The sequence below is a fragment of the Passer domesticus genome, chromosome Z (genome assembly GCF_036417665.1).
Source record: "Passer domesticus isolate bPasDom1 chromosome Z, bPasDom1.hap1, whole genome shotgun sequence".
Classification (NCBI taxonomy): Eukaryota; Metazoa; Chordata; class Aves; order Passeriformes; family Passeridae; genus Passer; species Passer domesticus.
Window position 1 is genome coordinate 35866108 of NC_087512.1, and position 18329 is coordinate 35884436.

Below are 18329 nucleotides of genomic sequence, written 5' to 3' on the forward strand. Positions count from 1 at the left end.
TGTGTAGTGAAGAAAACATTAAAATGCTGGAATTTTTGAAGTTCAAGTATTATGTCATGTTAGATGAGAGTTTCAAAAGCCAAGCAAAAAACACTAACTATCTGTTTTATGAACAATGCCTCCCTCAAAAAAGTAGCAGGTTTTTTTCAGGTGACCTCAGTGCTTTTCCCATTTCAAGTCCTTTATACAATGTAGCTCAGGGGTGGAAGTTTTTCCTTGCTCTTGTATCAATTAGGAGTTTGGGGAGTGGTTCTTGCTTTTTCACCACCCCCTTTCCTTGGTGAAAATGGTTTGGGTCACTGTTTTATACCTTCTTCAGGGCAGAAGTTTGTCCCCTTTTTATTTTTCCTGAAAAATATATTTCACCTTTTGAGCTGTTCTTAACAAAATTAGGAAATTAACTCACAGTTACTAATTTTTGACATGACTAGTCCTTGTGATCTGGCTATGTTTTATATATGTGTAAAGCAGTCCTATTATTAGAATGTATGTGTACTCTTTTAAAAGCCAAACACAAAATTTGGCTCTCTATTTTTCTGTCATTTGTAAATACTTCTAACAATCTGTTATTTAGTAACTCATGAACTTGATTCTACAGGAATAGTGTTCATCTTTGTATTTGGTTTTTTTTTAGATTATTTCATGATTATCTTTCCGATCTTTCCGTCTTTATACAAATTATTCTGCGCTGTTCTGGAAAGCTTTTACTGCAGTTTGGTATTTTCTGTCGGTTATATTAGCATAATATTTATTAACAATAGATTAGACATACATACCTATTGAAAGTATATCTACAGTGAAGAGTGTTTTTTTCATGTGGTTCTTGCCATCTCTTTAGTGGTGCCATTAAAATTTTAGCTAATTCTGACTTCTTTCACTCTTCATGTACTAATGGTATACCCAGCCAAAGCCACCTTAGTCTTTGTTGTTTTGTGCAACTAATCACAGAGTAACCTTTTTTGAGGGTAGGTATTGGGACTTTACTTTCATATAAGTAGAATTTGCGTGTATAAGATGCACATTGTCCTGTGCTTTATAGCACTGACTAACTTGAATTTGATTACAGAATTTAACTGTTAAGTCTGAGGTATTTTAAGTGACCTTGAAGTAGTTAATATTGCCTGTACATTAGTTGTGATATACAGTGGATGAAGTGAGGAAAGACTGTGGACCAAGTATAAATATATTTAGGTTATATGTGAATCCATATCAAAACTTAGGCTTAAACCTGTCTGCTCAAGCTTCTGTTTACTTCAGAATATGACAGACTTTAATTGCTGGTATTAAATTCAGTTAATTTGATTGATTTTGTGCTTTGATGGTAGCAGGTATACTACCATGCTTTCATCCTTACAGCTGTAATTCTTCTGAACTCTGTTAACATCCCATCATTTCTGGACTGAAAAGAATGTGAAATCCTTTGTCAGAGTGCTGTTCTCTTCTTTATGTTCTGAGTTAGTGGTGGAAGTGTTCTTGAGCTGTGAAAACAGAAGATATTTTGGAACAGATCCTTCTACATTTTTTCACTCAGCATTTTAGTCCAAGAAGACACTTGACTGTATACATCTATTTTTCATGATTTGGTACTATGAAGTCAAATTTCAGTTTTTTCTCCTTGTTGGTATAGAATGTGGAAGTGTTACAGATGAGATGTTTTCACATATTTCTTAAATACTTTGTCTATTTATTACTTGTAGACAAGAATATATTCAATAAAGTCAGATTACGTAGGCTGGAGACTAAGAGAGATATGAGAATGTTGAGAGTGATATGAAACATGTAGCCTTGGAAACAGTATTCAAGATGAGTGTTCTTGTTGCTGTAATGTATAGATTTGATACTGTGATGTTGTGAATAATTGTCTGAGTCTGAGCTTTGAAAGGTGCAGTAAGTAACGAGAGAGAGGAGTAGGTGTGGTGGTGCAGGGAAAAAACTGTTGTAAACTGTGCAGTCCAGAGCCAAAGGCACTCAAGAAGAAAGGGCACACAGTGCACAGTTCTCTTACTTTGATACTCTGAGCAAGGCACATGTATAATACATGTGCATGCGGAACTTGTAGGTGAGAATTCTTTACAAACTCAGATTGCTGAGATTGCTTTCTGAGACTTGATGATAACTAAATCATTTGGATACCTTTACTAAGAGCATTTAATTCTATTATATATGAAACCACGTGGAGTGGAGGATTCCTGTTCTAGAGTGCACTCTAGTGGCATTTCACATACCTTCAAAAGCTGCTGCTTGTACCTATTTTAGGCCTCATTTCTCTCCATGCTTATAATTTTAGTAATATGTTTACTGAATTGCACTTAAGCTAAGTTTCCCTAAGTTATAAAACTTGGATGCAACATATATGCATGCAATAGCATAACCAATAAATACAAGAAAAAATTTTATGATATCTCCTGTTTCAGGCTACACTGTCCCCTGTGCTTTCAGCACCACACCTATCTCAAGGCGCGTATCCTGTTTTGGATCTTCATTCTTTTGCTGAGTCAGGTAGTATAATCTATTTTAAAGTCTTGTTTAAGAAGTGGGTCAAGTCAAGGAGTTTTTGAGTTATTTGAATTAATTTATTATTCTTGCTGTAAGCAAGGATATGGGCTTTGTTTCAAGTTCTTGAGGGCTGAGTAGTGTTATTCTGTTTAGCTTATAATTGATACTGTACAAACTACTTGAGTATTTTCTCATAGCAATAAAATTCTGTATGCTTGTTTGTGTCGTTCCCTTCCTGAGGGTATAGCAGGAAAATTTGTTTGGTATATAAAATTTGGTGAGTTTGTTTTTGTCAGCATATGTTATTGCAAATCTGTATTCAGGCATTTGAAGTAATACGAAATTTTTAGCTGTAGCATATACTTAGTCCTCTGATGATGGTTTTAATTATTTTCTTATGGTGAGGGATTTCTCTCTTATTTAGGTGGATTTGTTTAAATTACAAGGTAGGGCAATTATAATCATTAGAAACTACTGTGTTTTTATAAAAAAACATTTTGTACTGGATAAAGCAGAAGATTGGCTGTGGGAGAACCAGTTGTGTTCAATACTGCCTTGCTGCTCAAAACAGCTTAGCTAGATCCTAACATTTCATCTAGCAGTTACATTAGAAAAATAATCAAATATATCAGTGTTATTTCAGTGTCAGTCATGTTTGTGATGCCAAAACACTCAACTGGAGAAACAGACTACTACACTTTTTTCAAGTTAATGATTTTTGTGGTTAGCAAACACTAGAAAAATTATCAGCAAAGTTATTATGTCTATTTCATAGCTTTAAACTCAGTGTGCATGCAGTATATGTAAAATATGTATTTGTGTATCTTCGTCTGTTTTTATATAAGCTCCTTTAAGTGTCCAAAGATAGTGTGGAATGGCTTTCAGTTCTTAAAAACTATGCTGAAGTGAGAATGCATGCTGGCAACAAGTAATTTGAGAAAGTAATAGCTAGATTTAGGTTTGAATCAAGCCTGATTTTTAATCTATACTATACATACAGCTGTACAGTCCTTTTAAGTGATTTATGTTAGTTCTCTATCTTCACACTCCAAAATCTCAGGGCTACTTTTAAGCTTTACAAAATACTTCATGTAATTTGTTGAGTTTTTTAGAAGGATATTTCTTCCACAGTTATCTTATACTTTAGTGTTTATGGTTTTTAGGTAAAGAAGACCTTCACAAGACAGTGCAATCTATTTATCCTGGTTATATTTCTGCATTAATGTAAAGTAGATTAATAGCTTGATAGTTGTTAGAAGTCTCTCTGAAATGGGAGATCTACAGCAGCGAGAAATCCCAAGTAGCATGGCTGATACTGAGGCCAAGGCTCCTGTACTGTCAACAGCAGTCTGATCAGCAGACAAGTTAAGCTGTTAGGTCGCACCAAGGGCAAGACAAAGCATTGATTGTGGTGTCTTCTGCAAAGCCAGAAGTAAGAGAATGCTGACAAAGGAATAAGCTAATGAGATCTGAAGTTGATGACAACATGATGGAGACAGCTGTAGGTGTGGTGTAAAATTGTGGAGGCAGGAATTGAGATGGTTATGGAAACTGTTTTTGTTGTTAGTTGTCAGCTAGATACTTGTATGTTTAAGTTTTTATAGATGGAGATGTAAAAACTCTAGGTCATAATACTGTAAAATATTGGCTGTGTAAACTGCATATATAATGTTGTTGTGAATTAATCCTTAGAATCAGAAGAAGAATTTTATGATGCACTAAGCAGTCCTGTGGAAGATGTGCCATTTTTTGAAGTCTCATCCGATTCCCTCAAGCAGACTGTCAGTACAAGGCGAAAAAACTTACACAAACAGGAATCTCTGAAAAATATGACAGATTTCCAGCTAAAGTTTGAAGTAGCTGAGGTAAAATTACATTCTAAAATTTCCCTGAAGCACAGCAGGACTCTAATTTTTTTCCACATTTGTTGTGTTTATAATTCCATGTGTGCAGATATACTCATTCCCCAATTTTCGCTGAAACTATTATGCAGAGTTTTGTCCAAGTTGTAATTGTGCTTCTGTATCCTTGTCATCACTGAAGTGATTTATTCACTTGATTTCCCAACTCTGTCACTGAATTTTCTTTACCTATGTCTCAGAAATCACATTACATCTTTGTTTTAGCTAAATAAGTGCTTGTGGCATCTTTTTTCCAGATACTGCTGTGGTCAGTGGGAGAACTTCTTTAATGTTTTGTGTTGTAACAAGCACCTTATTTTTCTCTTCTGGTTGGTTTTTCCCAGATGCTGTTGTCCACACATGTAAATCTGTAACACCTTCATTATGAAGAGTTTTCTGTGTTCTTACTGTTTCAGGCTTAGGGGGGAAACAGTATTTTATCCAAATGCTAGAACACTTGCTAAGTGTATCAGTTCTAGTAAAAGAGGTGACCTCTTAACACTGTCAGATGATCATGACTATGGCACTGTTATTCCTGAACTCAGTGTATTTTACTTTACATTTATTGTAAAAATAATTCATACTAATTCAGTCAACTTCTTAAATTTTGTTTTATGCTAGGGCTTACAGAATGTCGTTAACACACCACAGCCAACTTTTAGCATACTATATACTACACCTTTGCTACAAATAAAACTGAAATGTACTGTTTATGTGATGACAAGACCTTATTTAGAATAACTAGTGTAAAATGAGGATGCCGTGTTTTGGTTATTTTCTAATGACAACTAACTTAGAGTCTTTAAGAAAAAATTATTTTGGGAATCTGTTAGAAATCACCTCTGCTGTTCTCATAGTTTAAAATTGCTTACTGGGTTTTGTTTTGATTTTTCTTATTTGTAGACAGCATTACATGGAAAGGAAGAATACATATATTTGTTTGGTTGTGAAAATCAGATACAACAGCTCAGCTACCTATTTATTTAAAAACAGTATTGTCATGCTTTGGTGAAAATATAGTAAATCCTCTTGCCAGACATTCAGCTTGGGAATCTAACTCTTAGCAGGAGAACTCAGAGAAATTCCAGTGAAAGTAGTAAACACTTCGTGCTGACTGAAAATGTAGTTTTGACTGTATTGAACATTGCTGTACAGAATTAAAAAAAAAAATCAGTTCATGTAACTGTTACTGTGGTGTTACATACATGCATGTTTGAAGTTTTTGTTATAATAACAGCAACCAGTACTGCTTGTTTAATTATTTCTCTTCAAAGCATTTGCTGTGTAGAGTTAAATTATCAATACACAAGTAGACATTAACCAATAAAATGTAAATATATTATATCCCGTATAAAAACTAAGCAGTTTTCTTACTTGTTATAATCCCTTATGTGTTTTGGTTCTTTTTTTAGGTCTTAATTAAATTATGCCGCCTTACTGGAAATACTGAGATGCCTGTGCTCCAGCTTGATATTTTGGGCTTAGGCACTGAACTTAAAATGAGAACATTTGACATGACTGGGAGTGCTTTCCTTCGTGAAATTTGTCTTCTGTGCCCGGAGTATATTGGTAACTATATATAATCTGCTCAAGGAATTTTTTCACAAATAACACTGTGAACTGGTCTTTAAAAACTCTGTAGGGGTTTTGTCAAATAAGGAAGATTTGTTTCCTAACTAAAATGCAGGACTGAGAGCAAGTAAATCAGGAGCTCATCCATTTATTAGTGCTGCGGTAAATATGTTCTGGTGATGATGATTGTAGAGATTGTAGATTGTAGACTTTTAACTATTTTATGTCTGCAAAAGAGGTTTTTTGATTAAGCAGCAATGACAGCTACTAGCCTAGTTGGCCTTTTGTAGATAAAGATGATTTTAATAAGATAAGTAATTTTCTGTATTCTCTGTTTTCTTGGTTTTTCTAGATGACAATGACAAGCCAGTTTACGTAATTACTACACTGGATAATGTAGAAGATGATCTTCTCACTCTGGAGTATACCAAGGTTAGGAAAGAGTAGACTTTGATTTTGAATTGTAAGCCTGTCATAAACATCACATTAATATGCACCAGAGGTTGAAGGTTTTTTCCTTACTTATTGATGTTTTTAACATCTTGAGTGTGATGTGCAGTCTGTGTGCTCTTTCAACAGAAAAACTTTTACATCTTAAGTTGTAGTGGATTTGAAAATAAGATTTTTTAAAATGGAATTTACAAACTTCTGATTTGTTTGTTTTTTGTGCACTTTTGATGAAATAGACTGATATTAAGGGACCAGAACTGAAAACTGTCTGTCAGAATGTTCTACAAAAAATAAAGGTATGATAACTTCTTTTTAACATAATTTTCTCAGTTTGGGAGGAGAGGCATACTGGATAAACAAACATTTTTCTTTTAGGTGAACTTTTCTTCTCTAGATGTTCATTTGCATACTGAAGCTCTGCTGAATGCTATGAACTATCTGAATAATCTTCTGCCTAAACAAGTAACTAAAGTTGTAGAAGAACCAGTCCATGAAAAAACAGAGGAGAAGAAGGATGTTCTTAAAAAATTAAGTGAGTTTCTTTTTTCCTCATTTCATTCCTCTCTCTTCACTTAAGTAAGAAATAAAACAAATGTACTTTATATTTTTGCAAGCCTGTCAAGGATGTTTGATATGAGAAATTTTGCTTCAAATTATATGTATTTATAGGGTTGTATCCTTAGCCATGTGAAGTTTTCTGACATATAGGTCAAAGCATACATTTGCTATGTATTGGACGCACTAAGTCAATGTAAATAGAAAAGCCATAAATTGTTGCCAGGTTTTTTATTGTTTTTTTTCCTGGTATGAATTAAGGCATTTGATGGCCTTATGGTTATTATCTTATACTTGAGGAGCATTAACCTCTTGCTTGCTATGCAGTTAAAGGGATACCAAAACAGTACATGTCCTCTTTGAAGAATGGTAACTTTTGTTATTTTTTATTTCCCATAGCATCAAAAAAATCAAAGTGTGAAGATGTTATTGACCTCATTGTCTGTGCGGATTTATCATGTTTGCGTATTTTTATCAGAGAGAAAAACCGTAGAATAGCTGAAATTCACATTGAAGGTAGGAACAAAACTTCAATCACAAAAGCACAAAACTTTGTAACCATTATAGTGTATGGATTGTGTATGTCTTGTTTTTGAGGTCTGGATAGCCAAGTGATCATGAAGAAAGCAGCGACTGATGTGACTGCAAAATTGAAGAATATCAGTATTGTGGATTCTGATGAGAAAGCATTGTATAAAAAGGTAGGCACATGCATGTGTTGTTGATTTTTTTTAATGCATGCTAACTTAAATTTACTTTTTAGACTCTACTCTCTACTGTGATTTTTTTCAATCATGTTTTATGTATTTGTTGGGAATAGTATTCTCTATATGACAGATTGATTTTGCACCCACAATCAGTAATTATTAGACTGACATTAATTTGTGCAACTGTGATATTTAGCTGCTCATTGTGTCTCTTACGTTGACTTTTGTGAAGAGAATTATTCAAGCTGAGATGTTAGTTGAATATTTTCAGCTATTTCAATGGATTTTTAAGATTTGATTTTTTTTCATGTATTGTTGAGATACTTGAAGTAAAAATGTCTTGGTGGTGTGAGTACTACATTTTGTTTTGAAGTTAAGTTTCTACAATATGTAAGTCTCTACAGCTAAGATACTGTTTTGTTTGATTTTTTTTTCTCCTTAAGGCTCTTTACATCACAGAAAAAGAAGTCTTCAACTTCAGAATGGTATCATATGTGAATGCTACAGATGGAATTGCATATACAAATATGGATGTTGTTGATAATCGTATTTACCTAACTGTTGGGTGTATTCAAGTAGTTTTTGTCAACAAGTTTGTTTCATCTGTTTTGGTAAGTTTAATTTTCTGGGTACTGTTTCTTATCATCCAGGTGAAGTTGTCAGAGCAAGAAAGGGATAAGATGTTTGATATGGGGTGGTGTCCATTTCTGTAAGAGCTTTTATATACTATTGTAAAAAACTTTACTGGGATTGATGGTTGGGCTTGATGTTTATTATTCTTCTACATATGTTTGTTACTGTGGAGCAGATAAGTAAGCAAAAAACATTACTATTGTTAATAATAATGTTTTTCTTAGAAGGTTTATGACAGCTGTTAAATATACATACCATTCATTATTTATAACACTGAAATATAAGTAAGAAACCATGAAAATTAATGCCCTTTCCATAAATGCTGTTAAGTAAATCAATCTTTTGCTGCTCATATGATTAAATAAAATGTAATTCCTACAAGTCATATTACAAGGTCATTGCTTTTATCATCTAATTTTCCAAATATTTGGTAAGGAATTTATTGTTTATATATACATAATTTATCATATTTGAGAGAAGATTTTCTCGTTTAAGGATTTGGACAAAATGTATTGCAAAAATAACATTTTAGGGTGGTTTGCTGTTTAAATAACTATGATTCATAGTGTTTTTGAAGTACTGTAATTCTTAATAATTAATTCCTGAGGTCTGCATTCCTTTCCTAGGCTTTTATAAATAACTTTCAAGCTGCCAAGGAAGCTCTCACTGAGGCAACTGTTCGAACAGCAGAGAAAGCAGCTACAGGTGTAAAAGAGTTAGCAGAGCGTAGTTCCCGTTTGGCGTTGGATATCAATATCAAGGCACCTGTTGTGATAATTCCACAGTCAGCAATGTCTGCAAATGTCCTGGTGGCTGATCTTGGTCTAATCACTGTGAAGAACCGATTCTTTATTGCTAAAACAAAAACACGGTGTACTCTTCCGCCTGTTATTGACTCTATGACGGTGAAATTGAGTGAACTGAAATTATACAGGTAATGTGATGTCAATATTTTTAGAATTCATTTAATCCTTTTGGGATTTTTCAGTTAGAGAGCTTCAAGGAGTAGTTAAATAATTAGTTAATAGTTGGTGACTAACAGACTATTATCTTGGAATATAACAGCAAAAGAATATTTTTTAAAATGAAAATGTATGGTTTAGGAAAAGGAGCAATCTGCACATCTTTAAATAGAAGCAAATGTTTGTTCAGGGTGAATTGTGTAGTACTATAGAGTTACGCATTATTCATTACTTTGGGACAGGCTATACTTATTTGTATTAGACTGTTTTGATGGGGTTTTCAAGCTATCTGTAGCAGTAAAGGTCCTCACTTAGATAGCCATTAAGAACTGTTTGAAAATCGTCCTTGGTGGAGGGAGTTCATGGAGGGACAGGGAATGGAAGGGACTTTTCAAACACAGTTGAAGAGTACGGAAGAAAGAAGGAATTGCTCTCCACTGGAGAGCAGGTAAGAGGTCCTGACATGTAAGAATTTGTGTGTTGCATGCTTGGTATGTGCCTGATACCTCCACCCTACAGAGGAAGGAGGTCTGCTTGGTGGAGTAAGGCTTCAACTAGAGCTACTTGGAGTAATATAAAGGCAGTTTTATAGCATTATTTAAAAGGATGAGGAAAAGACAGAAATGTGTTTTTTTAGAATGTGAAATACGTAAAAGCTGGGAGTATTTTGCTTCTTTTTACAGATCTTACTATGAGCAAGATTCTTTGCAAACTGAAGTACAGTTGCTGCAGCCAGTCAATCTGGAACTAGCTGTTGAACGAAATTTAGCTGCTGCATGGTATAATGAAGTTCCCGATATTGAAATATCTGGCCGACTCAAGCCTATGAATGTAAGCACTTGTTTCTGAAAGCAGCTGTTCAAATAATTCTGAAAACAGATTCATTTTTCTCTATAAAAGTCCAAGCTCATTGGTTAAAGTATTGTTTGATTTCAAGACATAGAGGTAGAACAGCTTTTGTTGTTTCAAAGGGGAAAAGGAAATTAATAGATTTTGGTTCTAATTTAAGGCCTATATTTCATCTGTGATACTCCAGGCAGACTTTGAAATATTAATTACTGTTGCTAGTTAAAAATGCTTATTCTGTTCTAGCCTTTATCTGTCAGTGTCTTCAGTGTCAATGAAGTGTTGGAAAAGTTGGGGTTTATTGGTTTGTTCAATAGCATTGCTGAATTTTTACCTATGACAAACCTGAGTAGTTATTAGTGACCTGCTGTGCCACATAGGCATTCACAGATCTACGAGGCCTGATGGGATTCATCCTAGTGTCATTTAATTTTAAGATAAAAAAACCAACCTAATGTAAATTGAAATTTAAGCAGAACATAATTTTAAATTCAACATTAAAAACAGAAAGGCTGTGAAATGTGTGAGGAAAACCAATTTGCCAGATTTTGAAATAGAACTCTTAAGTATTACTGTAAAGTACTACTGAAAAGTGCCTTGTGAATAAATGCAGATAAAAACTGTAAGTCAAACTTTATGTGTACGTGTTCTGACATTCCAGTTTCTAAATTGTGTCTTGGTAGTGAAAGTTCGTAGATGAAAACAAAATAATGTGTGACTGATTCCTAGAAATTACTGTAAGGAGTTGTGTGAATTTGAGAAAAATGTTCAAGTGTCCTAAACACAGACTCAGATGAGATTAATTTGATTTATCTGTTTACTAGTAAGCTCAGATTTTAGTTTAAAAAGTTATGGGAACAGAGTTGTTCTGATTTCCATTCCAATCTTTTTTAAAGCTCATTCTCAGTCAGGAAGATATCACCACAATACTGAGGACACTAAATGAAAATGCAGGCGAAAGCTCTGGTTCATCAACGGCTTTGCCAGAATCGAAAGCATCAGCTAGTCATTCTAGTGAAATGCATGGTACTTCTCAGCACTCTGCAGGTAATATTTTCTAAAATTACATCATCTGGCATTTTTAGTTATTATTGTCAATATATGGCTTCTGTTGGAATAGCATTTAAAAATGGATGCCAGATTCATCTGTGTATACCAGTGCTGTAGAATCACAAAATAATTAAGGTAGCAAAAGACCTCCAAGGCCATCAAATGTAACCTTTGACCAAACATGACCATGTCAACTGAACCATAGCATTAAGTGCCACATGGGGATGGTTACTCCACCACCTTCCTGAGCAGAAATTCTTCCTGATGTCCAGCCTGAGCCTCCCCTGTGTCATCTTGAGGCTGTATCATCTTACCCTGTCACTCACTAGCTGTCTGTGAAAAGAGAGCAACTGCCCATCTGCTACAACCTCCTTTCAAGTAGTTGTGGGGACCAATAGGGTCCCTCCAGCCTTCCTTTTCCGTAGCCTGAGCACCTGCATCTCTTCAGCCACTCCTCGTAACTTGTGTTCCAGACTGTTCAACAGTTCCCTTGTCCTTCTCTGCACATGTTTCAGGACTTCAATGGCTTTGTTTTATGAGGGGCCCAGAACTGGAAATACGGTTCGAAGTGTGGCCTCACTTTCACTATGGGCTGACTACAGGCAGACAATTGCTCTCCTGCTCCTGCTGGCCACACTGTTCCTGATACAGGCCAGGATGACACTGGCCACTGGGCAGAGCTGGCTGATGTTCAGCCTCTACTGACTAGCACTCTCAGGTCTTTTTCCCCTGAGCAGCTTTCCAGACACTCTGTCCTCAGCCTGGTGGAGAGTGCATTGGTGAGCCTCTCTGCCTGCTCCACCATCACCCTAGGTTGAATTCTGTCTGGTCCTGTAGAACTGTGAACACCTAAGTGGCACAGCAGTCACTAATTACTTCCTCCTGGATTGCAGCAGGTTTCTTTCACTCTCTGACCCTATCAGCACAGGTGGCCAGTTGCCTGGAGAATAACCATTTTCACTCTTAAAGACTAAGATAAAGAAGGCATGAAGTACCTCAGCCTTTTCCTCTTCCTTGGTGACAGGGTACTCTTCCACATCCTCCACAGTGAAGGGTGGAGATGATTCCTTTTGTGGATGTGACTTAACAGCATCCTTGTACTTTTCTTCCAGTTGCTTGCTCCTTGTTCAAAAAGTCATAAACTCTCACTTTTCCCCCTGAGTTCCTCCCTATTCAGCCAGGCCAGCACATAGAGACAGTCTGTGCCTGTAAGATTTCATTCCTAAGTGCATTCAGACTTCGTGGACCTTTCTGGTTTTAAGGGTTTATTGCTAAGGGACTGTCTGAACCAGTGTCCTGAAAGTCTGCCCTCCAGAAGTCCAAGATTTTGTTGACACCCCTGAATACTGAGAACTCTTGTGTCATGGTTGCTGTGCTCAAGATGGCTCCAACCACAGTGTTTCCCACGAGACACTCTGTAAGCAGCAGATCCAGCAGGGTAGCTCCCCGGTAGGCTCATTTCCCAGATGTGTTGAGCAGTTATCTTCACACACTCCAGGAATCTCCTAGACTGTCTCCTCTCTCATGCTGAATTTCCAGCAGACATCTGGCAGGTTAAAATCACCCACAAGGGCTGACAATCACGAAACATCACCGTCACATCACGTTCATCCACCTCCTCATCCTGTTTGGGTGGTCTATAACAGACTCCCACCAGGATATCTGCCTTTTCAGCCTTCCCCCTGATTGTCACCCACAGGCACTCAACCTTGTCATCACTAGCCTTGAGCTCTGTACAGTCAAAACACTTCCTAATGTACAGAGCCATCCCACCACCTCTCCTTCCTTGCCTGTCCCTACTGAAGAGCTTGTAGCCATCCAGTGCAGCACTCTGCTCATGCCACTGCATTTTTGTCACTGGTTTCCTGCTGCACAGTGGCCTCCAGCTCCTCCTGTTTGCTACCCATATTGTGTGCATTGGTGTAGTTGCACTTCAGCTAGGCTACTGATTTTACTCCTAACCCTGGCATCTACCCCCAGGCTCATCCTAAGTTAGCCTGGTCTTCTTCTCATCCCCCTGCAAACCTAGTTTAAAGCCCTCTTAACTCAAGCCAACTCATGGGCAAGAATCGTTTTTACCCCTTTGAGATGAAAGAACCTCATCTGTTCCCAGCAGTCCTGGTATTACATCAATTGCCTCATGGTCAAAAAATAAAATTCCACTGATGTCACTAGCCTTCAAGCATTGTATTCATCAGGTGGGTTCTCCTATTCATTTCAGCATTCTTCCCTGCTACTGATGGGATCAAGAAAGACACCACCTTATGCTCCTGTGCCTTCAACCGGTCATCCTGAAGTCCTTTCTAATTGCTGTAGGACTTTTTTCCTCAACCTCTTAATTGCCAACCTGTACAAACAGAATTGGATAATAATCAGGGGGCTGAATCAGTCTAGAGGATCTCACAGAATCACAATCACAGAATAGGTCATGCTGGAAGAGACCAGAGCAGGTCAGTCTGGTCCAACCCCCTTGCTCTCGCAGGGTCATCCTAGAGCACATGACACTGGATTGTGTCCAAGCTGTTCTTAAATATCATCAGTGAGGGAGACTCCACAGCCTCTTTGGGCCGTCTATGCCAGTGTGTGGTAATCTGCACAGTAAAGAAGTTCTGTTTGGAACTTCCTGTCTGTAACTTTCTGCCCTGACCACCTCACTGTCCACTGATCCAGGCAACACTTCCAAGTATGCCAGTGAGGATGTTCTGAGAGGCATTATTTAAAGCCTTTTTGGAGTCAAGGTAAACAATAACCACTGCTCTTACCTCATCCATCCAGGTAGTTATTTCACTATAGAAGACATCATGTTGGTCAAGTGTGATTCCCCTTAGGTGAATCCATGCTGACTACTCCTGACCACCTTTTGTCTTTCACGGGGATAGAAGAGATGGCCTTCAGAATGAGGCACTTCATCACCTTTGCAGGGATTGAAGTGAGGCTGTCTGGCTGGTAGTTCCCTGGGTTCTCCTTCATTGCCCTATTTGAAGATTGGGATGACATTTGGTTCCTTCCAGTCCTCAGGCATCACTCCTAATCACCAGAGCCTTTCAAAGATGAATGTGTGCAGTCAGCTTTCTCAGCATTCATAAATGTATCCCATCAGGGCCCATGCTCTTATGGATGTCATGGTTGACAGGTATTCTCTAACCCAATCCTCCCTGACCAAGGAAAAAGCTTTCTTTCAATATTCCTTTACACAGGCCTATGGGACAGAGATTTCTGAGGGCTGGTCTTGTCAGTGAAGACTGATATAAGGAAGACATTCAGTAATTCCTTCACTTGCTCTGTTACCAGTGTCCCCTCCATTTAACAATGGTCCTACGTTATTCTTAGGTTTACTTTTGTTATTGGAGAAGCCCTTCTTGTTGTTCTTGACATCCTTGGCCAGATCTAATTCCTGATGAGCCTTGGGCTTCACTGTCTCAGCCTGGCCTGACAGCCCCTCTATATGCATTCCAAGTAGCTTCACCCAACTTACATCTCTTATGTATTTCCTGCTTATGTGTGAATACTGGCAGAAGCTCTTTATTCATCTATGGCGGTCTCTTGCCCCTTTGGTTGATTTCTTGCTCACTGGCCTGCATTGGGATGCTAGTTCTTGAGCCTGCAGGAGGCGATTCTTGAATTTCAACTCCTCTTCCTTACAGGGCCTGTTCCCGCAGATTCTTCCAAGAGAATTCCTTGAAGTGGCTAAAATTATTTCTCCTGAAGTCCTTTCCCCTGAAGTCCATGATTGCAATCTTACTTGCTGCCTTGTTCATTCCTCACCCAATATGGAAGTCCACAATCTCATGAGCACTACCAAGTCAAGGCTGCCCCCAGCCTTCACACCCCCTACAAGGCCTTCCCTCTGGGTTAGTGTGAGGTCAAACAGCCACAGCATTCCTTGTGGGATCCTCCACTAGCCATGACAGGGAGCTGTGTTCAGTGCTTTTGAGGAACCTTTCTCGTGCTTCAGAGTGATGGCTCTGCAGCAGATGTCAGGGTAGTTGAAGTCGAACCAGTGTTTGTGTTTCTGGGGCTGCTTTGTGCTGCATGTCAAAGGCCTCATCCACTTCTACATCCTGCTTGGGTGGCCTGTAGCAAACACACACAACAGTGTCATCCCTATTGGTCTGCCCTTTTATCCTGACCCATAAGCTTTTGACTTGCTCATCATCCACCTCAAGACAGAGCTTGATACATTCTGGGTATTTCCTCACATAGAATGTTTCTCCTAAACAGAATATAGCCCTTCATGACAACATTCCAGTCACATGAGCTATCCCACCACATCTCTGTAATAGCAATTAGGTCTAAGTCCTTTGACTGCACTTCTCGTTTCTCCTGTTTGTTTTCCATACTGTATGCAGTGATGTACAGGCATATTATAGAAGTATTTGCTTGTGCAAAGGGATGCCCCCATGTCTGTCTTTTGCTTACATCTTTGGATGCTTATACTCACTGAATGTATTCTCTCGTAAGCATCCTTTTACTGCTTGAGTGGACACTGTAGTTCTCCCCTTCCCACACCTTATCTCAAGCCTGGCCTGTCCTCATTCCTCTTCAAATCGAGTTTAAAGCTCTCTCAACAAGCCCTGCTAATTCCTGAGCTAAAGTCCTTTTTCCCCTTTGAGACAGGAGGACCCTGTTTGGTGCGTGCCAGCAGGCTCAGTGTTCTATAGCCTGACCCATGATGAGCAAAACCAAAATTCTGATGGAACACAGAATTACATTACCAGGGTGTTCAGAAGAGAGTCGCAACAATTACTTTTCTTTCTTTCTTAAACTGAAATTGTGATGCATTTGGTTGCCTCACTTGCTCTGGGCAACTCCCCAGGTAGACCTTCACCTTCACCATCATTTGCTTCACCCTCAGATTCTGGAGCCTCATACCTATTTCCTAAGGTTATCTGTGAAGGCAAAGGAGATGATTCTCCTGTTGCCCCCAGCAGGCACCTGCTTGCATTTCCCCCTTGTCTTTTAGATCCCCTCCTTCTGTCTGATGACAAGAGTGTTGGAGTTCCTCTGACTTGCTTCCACTTTCTGCATTTGTCTTAGGAATTTTCACCAGTCTATTTTTCTGTCAGACCACTTGATACTCTTCAGCCTCTCCACTTCTTCTCTAAGCTCAGCCACCAAGCTTAGTACGTCATCCATCTGGTCCCACTGCACACAAGTGTAGTCTCTTCTGCCCTTTGGTGCTGATGCCTAGCTCAAACACTCCCTGCAGCTGCAGACCTGAACAGGTGCATGCTTCTGAGAAGCTCAGCCTGAGTTGCTGTGCTACTAGCAATGGCTTTTGGCTTTATAGAGATCACTCTTGCATCTGTTCTCGTGGGGTAGGTTTAAACCACCAGGTGAGCTCTCCTCAGGAGCTGGGGAGTGTCACCCTGCCCTCCTACATGCCCTGCCAGCATGAACTGCTGCAGCAAATGCTGTGCCGCATCCTTCTGATGTACTGTATCCTGTTGCCTGCATTTTCACTGTGCTCCAAGTTCTTATGCTCCCTGGAGTCGTTTAAATCTCCCTCGCTGGCTTTGGCAAGGCCTTCACCATGTAGAAGAGCTCCTGATCCTGCCAGGTCTCTCCCATCCCTTGGATTTCCCCAACTCTGGGAACCCCCTGCCGGGGTCTTTTGAGGTATTTTGCCCTGCAACTGTAGCCACTACTGCTGCTGTAGCTAGATGGGTCCTTAGCTCATGAGGTTGGTTGACTGCCTGTGGACCTTGTGGTTTGAGCTATATCTGACAGTATTAATAATTAATAGGAGCAAGTGAGCCACTATAGTGAGTTTTGGATCATGGCATGTAATGTAAGGGTCTTGTTTTCCCAGCCATAATGCAAGGCAGCACTTAAAAGTCTGTTGACTGCATTTGTCAGTATCCTGACTTTGGAAAGCTACCATTTTACTCTCTTTCCTGTGTATGGTGGTTTCCTTGCTGTTCTGATTTAGATCTGTTTGTGTGTTGTAATGATGACACCCTTGAAAGTTGTTCCTATTTGATACATGTCACTGCCCATTGACTCAGTACACACTAAAAAGAAAAGCAAGTAAAGTTAAGAAAACCATCTTTTCTTGAACTCCTTTATTACATATGAAAACCAGCAACAATGTGACAAATGAACAAATGAGGACAAAAGTAAATTTGTATTCTTTGTAACACTCTTGCACACAGTACTGTGTAATGGTAGGAAGTTGTAATAGGAAGTTGTACACTTGAGTTTTAAAGATGGTGAAAATGTCATGTAGAATACTTGAGGGGAGTGTTTTATATTCCCAAATGTGTGATTTTGCCAAAAGTAGTTACATAAAGGATGATAAACATATAGTGAGTGTGGGTGGATTTACATGTGGACAAAAAAGTAAGTTGCTGTCTTTATGGTCGTAAGTGAGGATATTTTGTTTTGGTTTTTTTTCCTTATTTGCAGTCAGGTAATTTTCTTAGTATTAACCATTTTTCTGATTCCTAAAAGGTGTAACTGTTGTGACATCAGCTGTGGTGGAATTGCATTCACCTATGAAAATAAAAACAACACTAAAACTGGACTTCAGATTTGACTCTCTGACTTTAGTGTTGTATAGTCCAAATTCAAAACAGGTAAGTATAATTTTGGTTAAAAAGAGTAATCAGCAGCTTTGAGGTTGCCTAGAGTCCTGGAAATTCTGAGCAAGAATAGCTTAATTTATGACAGAGAAAGTGTGTTCTAGCAATAATAACAAATGTGATGGAAATGAGAGAACAGCTATTTTATCTAAATCGCAGATTGGCAGATTCTACAGGAAATAGAATAACCAGTGGTAGCACATAATACATGGCATCTTCTGTCATCTGACTAAAAATCTGATGAAAATTTGTATTAATTTAAAATACAGTTTGGGAAGAAAAATATGCAGAGGAATGAAACATATTAATAAGTTACATGTAGAGATGGGTACATGGACATACAAAATGGAGGAGAAAGATTCTTTAATTTGGCAATAGGAGTGCATTTATATTCATCTTGCATTTAACTTACAAAACTTGTTGCTAGATTTCTGACCGAAAGTTTGTAGTTTATAATAAAACTTAGGTCTCTCACTTAACTTGCCTTAGGAAGATGGTAGAAGGGCAGAGCTTTGCTTTTTGAAAGTTTTGTCTTGTATGTTGTTGTTTGTGGTTGTCTTTTGAATTATTAGT

At 38.1% G+C, this 18329-nt stretch overlaps 1 protein-coding gene across 5 annotated transcripts in view; it reads left to right on the forward strand.

Moving 5' to 3' along the window:
- The window catches only part of VPS13A (vacuolar protein sorting 13 homolog A), a 103686-nt gene that overhangs the window by 33877 nt on the left and 51480 nt on the right, over positions 1–18329 (forward strand). For all 5 annotated transcript variants that reach the window (XM_064405060.1, XM_064405058.1, XM_064405059.1 and 2 more), the window contains exons 24-36: positions 2415–2499; positions 4189–4361; positions 5810–5966; positions 6322–6401; positions 6656–6715; positions 6795–6951; positions 7374–7490; positions 7572–7675; positions 8125–8292; positions 8941–9248; positions 9960–10107; positions 11019–11169; positions 17626–17750. In XM_064405060.1, the coding sequence (XP_064261130.1) occupies positions 2415–2499; positions 4189–4361; positions 5810–5966; positions 6322–6401; positions 6656–6715; positions 6795–6951; positions 7374–7490; positions 7572–7675; positions 8125–8292; positions 8941–9248; positions 9960–10107; positions 11019–11169; positions 17626–17750 (1833 nt within the window). The remainder of the gene's footprint in view (positions 1–2414; positions 2500–4188; positions 4362–5809; positions 5967–6321; positions 6402–6655; positions 6716–6794; positions 6952–7373; positions 7491–7571; positions 7676–8124; positions 8293–8940; positions 9249–9959; positions 10108–11018; positions 11170–17625; positions 17751–18329) is intronic.